We start from the raw sequence: 17,594 nt of genomic DNA on the forward strand, positions 1-17,594 counted from the left end.
CGATTTTTCCACACAAAGGCGCTCTTCGTATGTTTACGAGCGCGTTTTGCTTCGTAGTCTTTGCTTTGTAATTTAATGCCCAGATGTTGCATTATGTACTTATTTTGCACTTATGGGACGTATGTTTATTTTTTCCTTTGGAGACGCAGGACAATACTTTCGTGGGCGACTTGAACTTGCTATTACGCACTTTCATGGGAGTCGCACGCACGAGCGCATATTCACTATTCTCCCGCACATGTGCTTGATGCAATGCACATACGCACGCTATCAGGCTGTCGTGCGAGTTAATATTAAGAAGGCAGAATTACGGCCACAGGGGACAGAAAGTTACAACACCTGAGAATACAAATTTGTGGTCGCCTGGTTGCAGTCGCCTCTTAACTTGGGCGCAATAAGTGATAGTTCCGAAGGTGTGCATGCTCTCTTTAATTAGTTTTATGCTCCGTAGCGTTATTTCGGAACCACGACGAGTGGTACAAAACCCGTAAGACCGCTGTGATGACAGTTGCTGCTCTCAAGTATAACACGTTCGCCCTCACAGAGATATGTCAGTGTCACCGTGGGAATCAAAATTCCCGACAGAACAACGCACAACTAAAATCCCTCGTTTCCGGTAGCCGTAGGTGGTAGCCTCGGTGTGGTCTTAGTCATTCTGGCATCCATGCGCTTGAACACATTCACTTTATATCATGTGAAAGGACATGTGTAAAGCTATCGGATGATGCTAATCCAATAGTGGCAGCCACCACCTGCAGGGATCTCGCAATGGGCACATTTTACGTTGTTCGAAACTTCCGTTCTTCGTTCTTTTACCAATGAAAATGATGTGACTTTCACACTTCCTCGGGGACTGGTGGTAACCTGAAACAAAAGCTAAGATGTCACCAGTGGATGAAGATCTTTACGAAGCGCTTCGTTTCTTCTCACTGTTTTGTCGGTATGTTCGTCGAACTGGGGGCTTCTCGTCAAGGGCGCACAGGCAACTCATTTACTCTCCCACGGTTTGAATGAGCCTGACGGAACTGGGAGGCCATTGGGTAAACGTAAAGTGATGCTCTGGGGACACTACAACAAGTTCACGCAGTGTGGTCATTGATTTCTCCGTCAGCGGGACACCTGTAGCGAAGAAGAGATTGAAAGTCGCGTGCTCGTGGGTGGGGCGCGCAAGGCCGCAGCCTCGTGCACCCTGCCTGACAAAAAAAAAAAAAAATCGCTGCGCGTCTTTCAGGCAAAAATAAAATATTGTCTCACTTGGCGTCTAAAGTAGAGACATGACGCCACCTTTTGAAAAATAATCAAGGAAATCGAAGATGGCATTTTTGAGAAAACTGAGATGCAACATTGGCAATTTTCGCCTACTATGTGTGATTCTCAAGCTAATAACACAGAAATAACTGGGCTGAGAAAAATGAGCTCTATACAGCACGAAAGCTCTTTCAATGTCCTATCGAATGGCACTAAGCTTGATGTTCTCAGAGGTTCCGTCATGAAGCAAATTGGTAACGAAGTTTGGCATTTTTTAACAGAAAATCTGTGGCTCTCAGAGTTCTGTGGGTGACTGTCGACAGTGTCTATGGTGCAGCCTATAATCACAAAAAACCTCCAGTTCCTAGACATAAAATTAGCGGTGCTAGATCCCGTCAAAGTCGGTCCAGAAGAAAGCGTGCTCAAGCAGCCTCCGACTTTCCCCCTCTCCTACGCGGTAACTACTACACGCACGAGCGTCGCACGTGGCGCGATTTGCGTCGTTTGAGCTGTCCTCTAACATATATTTTTTCTGGGCGAATTAAAAAATACGACTTTCACACGTTGTTCGATTTAAAATGAAACTACCAGCTATATCGGTTGTCTAGAGAGAACTTTCAAAACATGGGAAGGAAAGCGGCTATAATTCAAGAGGCCATAATAAAGGCAAGAGGGAACAATCACTAGACCTAATAAGAAGACTACAAAAGAGCTAATGGCCCAAACTTGGGAGAAAGGGCGAGGATCCCTGGTCCTGGGATGTTGTTTGGTAAAACAGGAGGCTAAGAACGGGGGTCACAACGCTATTCCAATATGCTTTGTCGACGTGGCCCTCTGACGTGAAATGAGGACTGTATCCCTGCGTTCCAGGTCGCCGCGGTTTTGGTTTCAGCTCATTTGCATATCAAAATTAAGGGTTAGAATGATTTTTAACTTCATGCACGTGCATGCTTCAGGATATTTTTAACGTGGAATGGTTTTCAACTTGGATAGTCTCTCATTCTGCTATCCCACTTTTGCCCGATATCCCCTAATTAAAGAGTTAATGAATCTTAGGTAATTAGTCATCTTGTAGTTGTATTACTTTCTTCGAGAACATGTCAGCCCGGCCGTAGAATTCACCTGCAAAAACGACATCTATGCTGCTCTCATGGCTTTTTAGTAAAAATTCTGTACCGGATAAAAAAAATAAAACCTGTATGACCGCTCAGTGACAATGATTGAGGTAAATGCCGGTTCTGGCAGAGGCGGAGAGTTTTCTTTTCCCTGGGGGGGGCAAGGGCGCACCGCGAAATAAGTACTCTGGCGGGGGGGGGGATATGTTTATTAAGAAAAAAAGAAAGGTAAGCCAGATGGATGTCGGTGTGTTATTAAAAAAAAAGAGTGAAATGGGGAAGACAAATAAGGCAAAGAAAAAAGAAAGCAAAAGAAAAAAAAGAAGGAAATAAAAATGAAGAACACAAAACTAAAGCTGAAGAATCACACACTCTGGCGGGATCTTGATGTCTGCAGAACTGGTATAAAAATAAGAGGAAGGAAGAACAGAAAAAAACAGAGAGAACGTAAACAGTGAACATGTGCACAACTGAAGGCTGCACAACTGAAGGCATTGCGCCTTTGAAAACTGACTGCAAAAGGAACAAAATGCATCGAATCCTCGGTGTTTGACCCGAAATGCGCGCAATATAATGAATATGGTCAATGAAATTGAGCAGTGGGAGTTGAACCCGCTACCAACGGATATGCGTTCCGAAGATCCTACCGTTACACCTCAATGGCAGCTGGTGGTACCTTTCCGACTGCTTCGTTTCGTTGATCTGATTGCTTTGGGCGAAATTCAGGCTATGTGTTGTGCCATCCTCTGTGCTTCTTCGCCTCACTTTCTACTGTGATAATGAGTATGGTGGGCGGATACATATTTTACAAATTGCAAGATGCATTTTTGGGGTTGGTGCCTCTTCGTCTTTTGACCCGGGCGCGCCGAGCCCCAAAGGTTGGTGTCAGTCTCTTAGCGGGACTTCCCGGGGGAGGCGGCGCCCCCCTAGTTCATGTTCCGGGGGGGGCAAGCCCCCCCCCCCCCTCCCGCAGTCGGCGCCTATGGGTTCTGGGATTCCTTTATTGTTAGCAGCCAGACGCAAAACCTCAAGGCTTGTTTTGATGCTTTGGCTGTACCATTCTCATTCACCTTATGTTGTTTCAGCTCATTTTTTGTCTAGTCGTCTCTCTTGACCATCCACATAAACTGCAATCCAAACACAGCCACACTGACGGTCATAAATATATTCAACGTTGCAACTAGGAATTTCGGAATTCAAGTTTTCCTGTTGAAATTGCCTCAATATCTGAACCTGTGAGCAGATGCCACGAGCTCATGACTATTTTACTTTTGTGTTGTTGTTGTATATCCCCCCTTAAGTAGCACCCCACAGGGCTTTTAAGGTAATGTACCAACAAGCCCAAATCCTGGAACTTTCAGGGAAACATACATACTAGGCCTGTTTTTGTCAGATCCAGATCTAGAAGTGTCGTAAGCTCCACGCACTCAAGCTCAAATACTCAGGATACCAACAAGCCTAAATTGCTATCTAACAGCATTCAGTAGGTTTCATTGAGAAGCTCACAAACACGTGGAACACATCTTTTTTTTTCATGTCATGCCAGCTATCAGTCCCTCCCAAACTTTGGGGTAAGCGTATTTGAGCTGAGATTGTCCTGCACAGGCCTCATACAGGCACAAATTACTTGAAAAAATATCAGAGGATTGAGTGGCCTGTTTGGGTCATTCGTTGTGGGGTTGCCCTGTTGACTTCGGGAGCAGCACAAGGTGGTGTCATCACCATACCACTCCATATCCGAAATAGCATAAGACCAATTTTTCGCATACCGTCCGTGTGCTGCCCCCTCATCCTTTTACAAGATGATCCCCGTTCCACACTGACACATTGGACAATAAAAGACCAGGATACGACAGATCTCGACCCAATTTTTTTTGTAGTGTCTACGATTTCTGGCTGTTCAAACACAATGTTTTGACTTAATACATATCAAGAGATGTAAAAAATAGTGACCTACTATTTTGAGGTCAAAATCTCTGCACGCATAGCCCGAGAAACAAAAAGCGCCTTGGGACATCTTTATTGGGTACACTGTATTACAAACAAGCAGTCCACTAATTGATCAGAGGAACATACACTGGCTTAGAGGCTTCTCTCTCTCTTCTCCTCCCCCCCTCCTTGTAGAAAATAAAACAGCAAAGAAAGAGAGAAAGGGCACTGTTGGAGCTTTCAACTGCTACATGCTATGTTACGCACCTAATAAAAAAAAAGATCTGTGTCAAGCTGCACTATCCAAAAGGGACCAAAACCTAGCTGTAAGTATCAAAAATAAGATGTCTCGGGTATGAAATGAGAATGTAATGTCTTCGCTGATGTAGCCCTGTACTTTTACACAAGCGTTCTGTCTGCCTCTGTAATTCTAAGCTAATACCCAAAATTCCAGATACCGCAGGTATCTAGATAATTAACCAGAATGCTTCGGGAAATGGGATGACGTGACAAGCAAAATTTGTTCCAAAATCGAGAAAACCATAAACATTGTAAATGATGCACAGCGCGGCTGTTGCGAATGCAGTACAAAACCTATATTCTCAACACATAAACGTCACTGCGAGATCTCGAAATGTACTATCTGATGGCTCGAGCAGCAATTTTATGTGGTTAAGTATAAGTTGGTAAGTATAACAACACATTTTTGAAGGGTACGTTTGGTCAAGACCTCACAGTAACTATGACCACTGTACAAATCTTTCTAATGCAAGTAGTACAATTTCTCACATGAGCCATCAGTCACACGTTCTGCTCTTGAATACACAGAAAAGCGGTACAGTCGTCACAAGTACAAGACCCGAAACATACATCACAACCTGGGAAGTCGCATTAGTTACCTGCAGAGTCTGTTAAGATATCTCTTACTTGGAAAAGCTGCTATTGATATGTGTTGTTCTAACGAGTTCATAGAAGCATTTTTTACCCCAGACTTGTGGGTTATTATTACATGGTTGATTATATTGAGTTTAATATAAAGAAATTGAAGAAGCTGAAACACATATGGCCAAACTCACATGGTTCGTTGTGTATGACTTCTCTCATGACAGCTCAAAGGGGCCCTAAAGTGAAGAAATTTCAGCTTGCGGAATGAACAATACCATTGCCTTGACAATGGCACAAAATACCATAGAACGGTTTTTTTTCTTTTTTTTTCCAAATATTTTCGCGTTTTTGAGCAAAACTGACGGAAAAAGTGATTCACGAGAATTTGCAAGATATGTATCCGACAGTGCTCCGTTCTAGCCAATTTTTCTAAGGTCAGTAGCAGGTCATATGACATTCCGGGAATGACGCTTTCCGGTGCATTCGTCGTACAAGGAGATTGCAGTACTCTAGGTCAAACCCCTTGCCCTCTAAAAAATGGTCACTATTCCAACCTGGCACGATGACATTTGTATGTAGGAGTAACGAAGCTGTAATTACTTTTCATTCGTTTATGATTATGTCTGATGGGTTAAAACAGTTTCCTGTGGCTAGCTAAAGCTGCTGGCTTTCTACAGATTGGAAAGAATCGAGGGAGCCGCAACTTAGCGTCGAGTGCCAAATGCTTTCTGCACTATATAACCGTAAGTATTTGCAGGAACTTAAATTCGTAATTTTGAAGGAGCACACGAATAACTTTTACTGTAATAATAATTGTTAGCTCATGAAATACTGCAAAGGAACGAGACTGATTTGTTTGCGATTTGTGAGCAAAAAACTGCAATTTACTCTTTCCATCTCCTCCTCAAGAAGCGTGACAATGCAGAACTGGCTCCCATTGGTTTCCTCAAATGATATGTCCAGTCGTTGCAGGAGACCTTTGAGAATATCAATACGAGGCCGTTCCGCATTGTCAAAATTTCATGAGAGGGATAGCATAAATCATGGTTAATTTTACGGTTTTACGATTCACAAATACAAACAACAGAACGGATGTATCCTGTTCCTTTTGTATTATTGTTAAGGTAACAGCATTTTTCATTCCGCAAGGAGAAACTTCTGCATTTTAGTGCCTCTTTAAATATTCGTGCACATCACCATGCACACATATATGCTATGCTACAAAGAAAGATATACATTTCTTATACATATTGCTCAAAATAAAATTAGTGCAATCAACCTATAAATTCACAATTTCTTGCTGCCTCAAACAACAATGCATGGAACTGGGAAACATAAATATTGTGGCTTCTTTTTCAGATTTGCTTCGATTCTCTTATGTCAAATACTGTTATCTATAAGTGTCACAAGCTACCACCACAGATGCTCTTACAGACTTTCAAGGGCATTAATAAATAAAAATGTGCACCAAATTTATTAAGGCAATGCTGTTCTAATATTCAGGGCACACGCGAGATGTCAGAAACAACAGAGGTAAAAACATTAATCCGTACTAACCAGTTCACAAGTTCTTTGGAACAGATAACCCACATACACATCTTACAGAAAAAAAGGTCACCTTGGGCACATACAAACGCATTTTTGATACGCTCAACAAATGACGACTCAACATTTCGAAAGGAACATCAAGGGCATGGTTTCACAGCGATTCAGACCCTACAATTATATAACCCATATGATATATAACTTTCTTTGTGATCCATACACATACTTCACAATATGTACAAGAACATTATCCAAAAAGGACATACAATGTAATATAAATATGTAATGCCGTGACTATCTTACAGAATGACAGATGAAAACCACCACATATGTACTGTCCTAAGTCCAGAGAACACACACACGCTCTCTCACTTACACTGCTTGTTCAAAACGAATTGAACTGAAGACGTAGAAAAGTGGGCAACGCTACTGAAGACGAGCGGCCGGCCCTCACCGAAGTAGCCCGCCCGTGTCGCTCTTTGTATCGCACTGGCAAATAAGGCCATATCCCACGTAAGTACCGATTTACGTGGCAGCTGATCGAAAGCGCAGCTTTTGTCACCAAAAACAATTCCAAACAAATGGCTGCCTTCGAGTTGTACTGTAGTAAAAGTCGAAGAGACTCTTGCATGGTCTGTCCCTTCCTCGATTAATTGAGCATGTCTGAAATGGCTCAAACCTGATGGAACGCATCGTGCAGAGTTGTGGTAGTAGTGTTACTTGACGTTGCAGAAAATGCATTGACGACACCTGAGAAAATTACAACTGCACAAGGCAGTTCTGAGGCTGCGCTTTTAAGGTAAGGCTGGCCTTCCGTAGCATCGGTCTCACGTACGTACGGGCCCCCGCCGTGTTCTCGGGTTTCATGTTTTCTTCAAAATCATGGGGGTAAAAAGCTGGCTTTATTATTAGAAGCCGTAAGGACAGGGTAAACCCTGCCCAAGCAGCACACCATCTTGGCCCAATATTGGCAATGTCAGCCCAAGCTTGGGCCAGTATTGCCAATATTGGTCCAATATTTGGCCAAGATGTTGTGCTGCTTGGGTAGTGATATAGTGTGAAGGAGCAGATGTTCACGTGAAAAAAAAAAGTTTAGAGGGTGCATGACATGCTGAGTGTGACTCATTTAATGTTCACCCGTGCCCACATAGGTGGCCGAGTTTGATTATAGTGTTTTTTCCGGATTGTAGCTGAAGTGGCAGTAAACGGGTCTTACCAGGTATGACCCTAAAACATGAGGCTCCATGCATGTACTGTGTGAGACGGTGCTACAAAAGACAAGTCATAGCTGCAAAGACATGACTCCTGAGCTTATAGCGTGACTGCAGAGGAGATCAGTATCTTTCTTAGATGATAGCTGGACATAACTGCTTCAAAATGCAATTGAAATGGAAACCTTGGGTGAAGAATTTTTTTGGAAATTCCATCCAATAGTACCGCAAAGCTGGCATACACAGTGTAGATCGTTTACGGCAGCACAAAAATTTTCTAGTACACCTACTCGAGTCTTAGAATTGACAGAAGGTTGCTGGTGCTGTAAGGTGATCAGTGGAGTGTCGCACGATCATTTAGTACAACCTATAATGTAGGTATCGTCTTGACTAGCTTTACGACATCTGAGGCATACTGCAACATTAGCCCTGAACAAGAGCCCTGAAAGCTCCCAACACAAAGCCGCGGCACACTGCTTGCTGTTTTGTTTACCTGCCTCAATGGCGCTGTCTACAGGGTCCAAAGGGCTGTTCAGCAGACCGCGATCCGTTGCAAGAAGCTACGGTGTACCTCCCTCCAGCTTGGCAATTGCATGCCGAAGCTTCCCCACAATATGATTTCAAGCATTATGTGCACTACCTGTGCGTAATTTGTTACTGCTGTGTCTTTGAGCAAGCGTTATGTCCGCTGAACTATGATGTAGAGCACAAAGGCCAAATTAAATGCTAGGTGTCAGTCGGCCCGTTCTGCACCAGCAGATGACACTAAAGCCATGCAATGACATCGTCATTATTCTGGGCCATTTAGCGAGCGCCATTGAGACAAGTAAGGAATCTTAGTTGAAAACATTGCAGCAGCAGCTCCAATTGAAAGCGCAAGTTTTCAATGGGAGAATGGGAGGAATTGTGAAGCTTTGAAGTGTAGCTTTCAGGCTTGCTGTAATATACACAGTGGCTTAGGCAGCGTGTACACCACCACTGCTTTTGTGGCATTTCTGGCCTGTAGCTGTTGTAAAATGAATGTTGTATCACTGATAAAAAAACTTTTTAAAGATTCAGTTTAATTTAATAATAGAAAGTCTGAGATAAAGTTATGTATGTTGTAATCGTAAAACTTTTTAGAGGTAAAAAATGCATGCTTTTCTGAAGCAGCAATTGTCATCCTCCAAACAAAAAATAGGAGCCTCGTCACACATAAACTACAAAATCAGATGTTGGACACTGAAGAGGATGCACAGTGCTTTAGCCTCCTGCATTTCAATCGTCATTTGGTACAAGTATCCAAGGTTCATACTGAGGCACACCCAACCAAGTGTTAAGCCACGTAATAGTGACACCTTGCACTTGAGCACGCTGCAGCTGCCGCTACGAGCAACAGCTAAACAAACAATCTGTTGCAACACGCTATTGCACTCACCAAAACTGGGGAGAGTAAAATGGTCAACCTACAAACTTGTTTAACACATAAGAATGTCCTTCATCTACAAGGAGTCTCATACAAAAGCAGTGCAAAACCAAACTGGTTATTCCGGACTTCACAGAGCAGAGCCAAATCCAGCTCGAAATGACGTGGCGAGTGGTGTGACTCACACGGTTGTGACATTAAATCTCTCTGACCATATAGATACAACACATCATGCACTGCTGAGAATGGGACATGACCCATGCGGTCACAAATGATCAAGAATTAATGTTCACTACGTGGAGGAATAAAACCTGACGACACCTGCTGAATGAGCAACCAATGGTGGGAGAATTCTGGGTGCTGCGACTTCCTACATCGGGCAGCTGCTGTTGTTGCACGATGCACCACACTGGATGCATAGTTGGGCTCACAAGACTCCTCTAGCAGGAAAGGGCTTCTTAGTTTGCATAGTGGTCAAAGCTGCCCATGTACTCCAGAGCTGCCCTGTAGCTGAACTGGTACTGGTCCTGAAAAAAAAAAAAAAAAAATCAAGTACAGTTACATGGCCACGTCCTACAGCAGTAGCCAAGCTCATGTGCCGCAACACTTAAACAAGCACTGAGGTGAACCCTCCATTTTTTTGTTTAATTGTTTTTGGCTGCAGCGTGTTCTGCGGAGAATAAAATGAGCTTCTGCAAAAGAACGACAGGTGCAGGTCACCTGCGGCGTGCACGTGAGACCTGGGTTCTGCACATATTTCAAAGGTCATTCACTCCTTGAAAGAGCGTATCGAATAATGCTGGAGGGAGGGAGGGAGGAGGGTACGTCATAATATGATGTCCCCCCCTGGTGAGGTCAATCACGCGACTTGTGAAACAGACCGGCACAGCTCAAGCGGGTATAAGTAGCACATGAGCTGAGAAAAGAGACACAAATGAGAAAGGCATGGGGACTTGCAGACGTCACACGATCATCGTGCCAGCTGTCCGTGGATGCTCTTTCTAACGGTTTTTATAAAAGTAACTGTAGAAGCGACAATACACTGTGCAGCAAAAATACTTTGCACTGTGACTCCTGATGGACAGCTGAAATGTCACCTCATTGCTCCCTTAAGGAAGCACACAAAATTAGGTTCTTTCTTTCTAAGTACTTTCTTTAGTGGCATTTAGTTTTGTGTGCGTAATTTTCAATTTATTTTATTACTGCACAACCACCTCTCTTCACTGAAGTCACCAATCTCTCTATGTGGGCTTTGCATCACATATGTGTCTGCCAAGATACGCCTGCCTCAAAATTTTCGTTGAACGTCGATTGACCGGAAGATGTCATAGCATTAGGCCGCTTAGTTTGGTGTACTCGGTGAGGGAATCTGGTTCAGTTCAAGTACTATCTTGAATGAGTTTCCGGACATGAGGCCAAAACTGAAGAACATGGGAGTACTGCTTTCACTGGATACGGTATAACTCAATACAGACATAGCTGTTTCAAGGAGATTTACTGCATCCAGTATTTTACTTCCATGTGCTACTGGTCTAGGCAGCTCACACAGAGATTATCTGAGCAATGGTTGCATCTGCTCTCGTTATAACCGTAGCACTGTATTGAAACCGGCTGCGTGGTTACCTCTGTCTGCACCATCCCAGGCCTCTGCGTCCTCAGAGTCCGTACCGTCTGGAACATGTCTACGACACCCTCACACTGCAATCGTTCTAGAACGATGCTGAGTGTGATGAACATGCCCGTTCTTCCCACACCGGCACTGTAACAGTTATATCGGGGTATCAGTTAACTGTAACAACTGCTGTACCCGCTCTGCGGGCCTTTGACGTACATACAATAAATACAATAAATAAAACAAGAGGAACAGATGCTACACCAATTAGTTAGAGGATTGCACACCTGCAATGCACAGTGATGGGTCCCTCCTGTCCAAACTGCTCCTTGGTTTTATGCACTTGCGTGATGAACTCTATGTAGCCTTCGGCTGTTTTGGGAATACCTTGTTCGGGCCAGTCTGTGTAATGGAACTGCCGTATCGTTCGAGACTGGCCGTCCTGCGAAAATGCAGATAGAAGATATATTGATATAACAGATACTGTATGTTCTCGAATCTAAGACGGCCTCGAATATAAGACGACCCCCCCGAGTTTAGGGTACATGAATTTGGAAAAAAGTAAACAGAGATTGGGAGGCAGTATAGCAATTGGAATCAATGCACGATACCATTTATTTATCATCACTTTCTACGCTATAGTGTTCTTGGTTGCTAACTGCACACAGCTCATTGTCCTCTGTTGCGGCCAAAAAGTATGACAAACGTAGACAACGTCGTCAGGCACATTGCACATTCATTGCACTGGCACAATGCTTGACCTCTCCCTGTTCTTTTAGCCACCTTGTAACACTTATTTCTAGGGGTGTGCGAATATTCGAATTCTCGAATTCGAATCGAATATCAAACGCTCGAACTATTCGATTCGCGAATCGAATATCCAGTATTCGATTTTTCGAATATTCGACTATTCCGCGAATATGAACGACACAACCCGAAAGTGGGCTTCACCTGATGCTTCCGTGCACAAGGTGAAGCCTGCTTTACAAAATTGCCCTTGCTGCAGGACCAACACAGGCGGGACGGTGTTTAGTATAAGATAACTTTATCCAAAGTTAGTTTTGTAGACATCATCTGTGGAAGGGGCGGCGCCTCTCCCATATGCAGTTTAGCGGTGCCGACGAGGGACTTTGATTTGATGTCTGTGAGGTTGCCTTTAAAAAGTTAGGACTCTCGAATAATGACTACAGCCCACGAACAAGAAGGGTGTCTTAAAGATGTCCTTTGCATCTAAAATTTCAGTAGTGCAACTTCCTAGGGCGAGTGCAAAGAAACTAAAAGGTGTTCATGGCAAAGCTGAGGCAGGATGCCAATTCGTTTGTTTCACAAATGGCCTGTGGTTGTCTGGAACAATTACAGCCTCATCCGTATAATATGCTACTGCCTGGCATAAAATTTTGAAATGAAGGTAGCCACTCCAGTAAGTGTAGGCTCACCCGAAGAGCACGAAGCACTCTCATGTAACATTAAAGAGTAGGGGCTTTAAACAGAAGAATTGCATGTCTCTCTTGTGACAGTTAATGCTAGAAAAATTACACTAAAGGCATGGGCTACGAAATGGAAACTTTTAGTGCGAAAGTCACATATTGTAAATTTTGCACGAATATTCGATATTCGATTCGGTATTCGATTCGTTATTCGATTCGACTTAAAATATTCGGATTCGCACACCCCTACTTATTTCCGATACTTGAAACCGCCTTGCCACCGCTAAATTTTTGCTTTATTTACGAAAGTGTTGACTTTTCATCAAAACGCCGGAGACCGACGCCATGACAAAGAATGAACGCCATCCTGGCTGTCCCCATTGTACCCGTATTGCCGTATTTGCATCGCGCTGACACTGCAACACGTGATATCGGTCACGCCGCACAATTGGCTGCTCCCGTCACCCGCTCCCACCTCTCCCCCTGACCTCGTTGTGGCGCGCACATTCGAATATAAGACGACCCCCGACTATGGAACACGTGATTTTGGAAAAAAAGGTCGTCTTATAATCGAGAAAATACGGTATTGCATACGGCAATATAATAGATATTAACAATGCGGATAGAAGATATGGTATATATTGAAAGCTGGACACATGCAAAAGTGGTTGAAGGGCATTTTGTGGTACATACCCTCGCATCTGTGACCTTGAACTCTCTGAGAATGTACTGGGGCATGTTGTACTCTGTGATGGGATCGACCACAAAGTAGAGATACCGCTGAGAGTGCTCGGATGGCCAGTATTGGTGGCACTTTTCCTGGAAGGTTAAGAACGAGACAAGCGCTGTTCTAGAAAATCGTTACGGAAGAATTTTGGAAGGCAAAAAAAAGAGGATACATACACGACCCATTTCCTTGAGCTTTGTGAGCATGACGATTATGTTGGAGTTGTGCTCCCACACCATCCTCCAAAAGTCCTCCGTCGTTTCTGCCATTGGCCCTTGGGTGGCTATGTAGGCGTTTCTATACCTGTAACCCTACAAATAAAATCACGAGAAGGAAAATACGGCATTATGGAGTGCCATCCAACTACTTTCACTTTGTACTCAAAACACGTACGTCAATGAAGCTTGCATTGATGTAATCGGAACCGTCTACTCCTCGGATGGGTTGAAGGCAGACCCTCGTAGATTCATCTGCAAAAGATTCAGTTATAGTTAGGAAAGTTCACAAAGATCCCAAAGGCCACACACTATTGCTGAGTATACACATCAAACTGTACAAAAGCCGCAACGACTTACATGGCAGAATGTTCATTAGTCTGTTCTTGAACTTGTTTACAGGAAGATTGGCGCTGATGAACTTGTTAGATTGCGTTTTCATGTTTGCTAATTTCTGAAGAAGAAGAAGAAGCCTACATGTAACCCTCAAACCTTTAACAGAACTATGGCACTAAAGGTGCAATACAGTCGCCGATCGACTTCTTGGAGCTGTAGGGCTGGTTAGCCGGAGTTTTTAGTCAACGGCAAAAATAAACTTTCCTCTCAAAGTCACACTCCAAAGTGTCCTTGTGTCTCTCTCCCGCGAAAGAGCCCATGATAACCCTACTCAAATCTGATCAGCAAGAAAAACAAGGACCACAGAGGACAAACGCTGACTTGCAACTACGAAGTTCACTGAAGAATCAATGTCTTTAAATAGTTTTGCACACTTGCGCTCTGTGGTGTGCTTGACGGTGGCAATAGTTTTGTCAGAACTTTCACAGTCCAAAAAATTGGTCGACGACTGTACATTGAACGGCGGCTAGGTTCATACCTTGAACTCTAGTTCTAGTCCAGTGCAGGTGTCACCTGGCAGAACTTGGCACAGCTGTTGCAAATGGATGCCAAGGCTGCGAGCTGGAATCTCCGTTGGGCCAGCAAGTACCGCTTCCAGGACAGCGTCGTGGATGAACACGTACTGATCTTCTGTCTGCACCATGTAATTTCGCTGTGCCCGGAGGCACGTCACATGACCATATATGTCGACCGTGTTCTCGTGTTTTAGGCGCTCCAGCATGGAGTCGATCACTACGAAGCAGCCGGTCCGGCCGACGCCAGCACTGCAGTTTCCACATATGTTAAGCATATTATTATTCGACAGACAAAAATTGGAGAGCTATTCCAGACCTGTGAAGTAATTAGTTACAAGTAGGTCCATGTGTTTTTGGGTTGCATCTTTTTTTTTTTGGGGGGGGGGGGATTTGGGTTTTATTTCAAAGGCGGTAAACGGAGTAAAATCGGGTTTAAAGAAGCATAGAAAAAGCGCTTCTCCTATTTCAAATGTTCCGTTATGCTGTACCCGCTATGCAAGCACTTAACGTATAAAAACGTAATTTGTAAAAAGTAATTTGTACAGGTCTGTCTATTTCCCACCTGCAGTGGACAATCATGGGGCCCGCTTCAGGAGGGTTCATGGAACGAACTCGTCGAAGGAACATGAGGAATGGAGTTGGATGATCCGGGACACCATGGTCTGGCCACGCTGTGAACTGGAACTGGCGTACTTCACGCCGTTCTAGGTACCCCGACTGCACAAAAATAACGCAAGTTCCACTTATGAACTTGAGGTCGAGGCACAGTGCCCCAAAGTTGGTAAACTAAACCAATTTCAATCTTACCCGTTTCAGACTGAAGGTTCGTATGCAGTATGTTGCCAGTTCTTGCACGTCTTCGAGAGTTACTTCCATTATGCCGTACGTCTCTGAGCCTCTCGATGGCCAGTATTGGTCGCACTGAAATCACAGTTGTTGGTACAGGACCATCAAGGCGATCCTAATAATCCCTTACTTTGATACGTGTCCTCTCTTCGAGACGCGTCATCATGACTATGGTGACGCTGTGCTGCTCCCAAGTCATGCGCCAGAAGTCTCCACAGGTCTCGGGCAGGGGTCCCTGTGTGGCTATGTACGCGTTGTGTTTGCGATACCCATCACAGTAGTTTGCATTGATGTAGTCTGAACCAAGAATTCCATCGAGCGTTTGTAGCACCACTCTGCTGTGGTCGTAGGCGATCACATTCGCGTAACGGTTCTTGGGCTTGTTAACTTCCAGGTTGGAGTTTTCCCACGTGAACTGCTGTCCAGGGTCGATGGACTGCGAGAGAGAGAAGGCGGACTTAGGCCACAGGTACACGACGGAGCTGCCGCCGACCTTACTTCGTACTCTTGAGAAAACCGCATGTTGTCGCTGGCCTTCAGCGCGTCTAGGTGGGCTGGCAGTTCGGACACTGTAATGGGAGGATGGCCAACCATGGCAGGAGTCTGGTAGTTGAGGCGTCGCATCTCCACGGGGTCGGTGCCCCCCTGGTGAGAACCCAAATCCCTCATCAACAGCTTCATGGTCGTCTCCCCCGCGGGCGTCTTCGCCTGTTGGCGCCTCCTGCATCGTCAATCACAAAGCAGTTGATCCTTAATGTAAGACACCTTCTAAACACACAACAGAGAAAGCTCATTAACCCAACCCTCATTAATCTGAGCCCTTGAATGGTTCGAATTTGGATATTTCTTTGGTTCGGAACTGGATAGCTTGTGACTATGAAGGTTATTAGGGGCTACGGTGGCTCTCCATGGAGAGAGCACAGAAGGTGCCCCCTGCTACTATCGCGCACTGGAATAGAAACTGACGGCCCTCATCTTTGACGAAGGAAGTAAAAGTGATGCCACTTCATTTTGGATAATAAAATTTGGGACCTCTGAGTATTGCTGGTCTTCCTGAATGCCACAGTTTTTCTTTTAACTTTTGTTGGTACAAGTTTGAACTTTTTACTATGCCCATCAGGTTCAAATTAATGAGCTTTCACTGCACTCTCTTTGCATATATGATTCTACAGATGCCACTGCATTGGTATACTAAATGTAGTCAAATGTTTCAACTTGGCACACGAGGCACAAAATCCATGGGCCAACGACAGTGTTTATTTGCTGTGTCACGCGTGCCAGTTTGCCACAGCATCAGTGTGGCAAGGATGCAAGCTTATGTGTAGAGCCTGAAGGTTTAGTGTTTAACCCGATTCTTCCCCGAATTTGCACCCCAAATTGAAGGTTGCCTCTTTAGGGTGAAACCCGATTTTTACCCGGCAAATTGCCCTCGCTGAGACGTCTGTAGGAACGCACACTAACTTGTTTGGCAGCAAATGCAGTTACATCACTGTTTATACCAAACCAGTACAACTAGTTTGAGTAACTGAGCTCTATTTCTCCCCGAATTTAGCATACTGGAAGTTTTTTTCACCCAAATTTGCATGAATTTAGAGCAGATGTTCATTTACCTGATTTTTACCCCAGAATTTAGAAAAAAATATTTCCTGAAAGCTTCATGCTCTACGTGTGTGTTACCTTTTCAAGATAATGAAAAAGAGCGTGAGGAAGGCAGCTATGAAGATGATCAGGAGGACTGGACCAATGATCCAGCCAACGTCAGTCTGAGCTCTCTCGATGTGTGAAACGTTTGGCACGTCGTCCGGAGAGTGCAGTCGCACCTGGGGCAACATGTCCAGACTAATCTCATCCGAAAACGGACTCGTCGTGAACAGGTTCTGTGGAGTACAAGAGGGGTTCATGAGACCATGCTGAGCTTCAGACAATATAAGAAGAAAAACAATGCCAACCTGTTGTGGTGAGTCAACCACGGCTCTGACAAAAATGTGATACCGGCGGAAGGACTGTAGCCTACGGTTGCGAAAGCCGTTGTATGTCTTGGAATCTCCGAGAACAAATCGTTCTGGCATGTTTCGACGCATGAATGTTGCCGCTATGTAAGGACCATCTTCATCAAGTGGTGTTGACATCAACTAGAAGGATATTGATCCTCAATCAGAAGTGGGCAGTGCTTCTATTAAAGGAGCACTGTAATTACTTGTAATTATAAATTATTGCAAGATTGCGAGGTCAACCACACATTTCCTGGTGAGGCTGACATGGCCCGAAAATCATGATGGACCACACATTCTACACTTGCACAGACCCTTCATGTATTGCATAGATCTGCATGGCATCCATCCGATCCTTGAAAAATTTTCAGCTTAATGAATCGTTTTAGGTCAACTAGGTGCCATGAAAGACACAGCTGACTGCCAATTCTGAGGAACTTTCAAAATGCTTCTCATAGATGGGGCCATAAGAGGTGCTTTCGGCGGTTTCCAAAGAAGGGGGCAGCATGCCATATGGCTGTAGCAAT

General features: G+C 44.3%; 1 protein-coding gene across 2 annotated transcripts in view; it reads right to left on the minus strand.

The window, feature by feature from the left end:
* Positions 1–4,367: 4,367 nt before the first annotated feature.
* LOC135391239 (tyrosine-protein phosphatase Lar-like) overlaps positions 4,368–17,594 on the minus strand; it is a 56,335-nt gene continuing 43,108 nt past the window's right edge. For both annotated transcript variants that reach the window (XM_064621410.1, XM_064621409.1), the window contains 14 exons: positions 17,026–17,208; positions 16,754–16,953; positions 15,575–15,797; positions 15,207–15,512; positions 15,038–15,151; positions 14,793–14,947; positions 14,194–14,479; positions 13,680–13,773; positions 13,498–13,574; positions 13,281–13,415; positions 13,071–13,196; positions 11,238–11,392; positions 10,962–11,097; positions 4,368–9,865 (listed from right to left, as the gene is read on the minus strand). In XM_064621410.1, coding sequence (XP_064477480.1) covers positions 9,797–9,865; positions 10,962–11,097; positions 11,238–11,392; positions 13,071–13,196; positions 13,281–13,415; positions 13,498–13,574; positions 13,680–13,773; positions 14,194–14,479; positions 14,793–14,947; positions 15,038–15,151; positions 15,207–15,512; positions 15,575–15,797; positions 16,754–16,953; positions 17,026–17,208 — 2,259 coding nt within the window. In that variant the 3' untranslated portion in view covers positions 4,368–9,796. The remainder of the gene's footprint in view (positions 9,866–10,961; positions 11,098–11,237; positions 11,393–13,070; positions 13,197–13,280; positions 13,416–13,497; positions 13,575–13,679; positions 13,774–14,193; positions 14,480–14,792; positions 14,948–15,037; positions 15,152–15,206; positions 15,513–15,574; positions 15,798–16,753; positions 16,954–17,025; positions 17,209–17,594) is intronic.

This window comes from Ornithodoros turicata, chromosome 4, assembly GCF_037126465.1.
Source record: "Ornithodoros turicata isolate Travis chromosome 4, ASM3712646v1, whole genome shotgun sequence".
Classification (NCBI taxonomy): Eukaryota; Metazoa; Arthropoda; class Arachnida; order Ixodida; family Argasidae; genus Ornithodoros; species Ornithodoros turicata.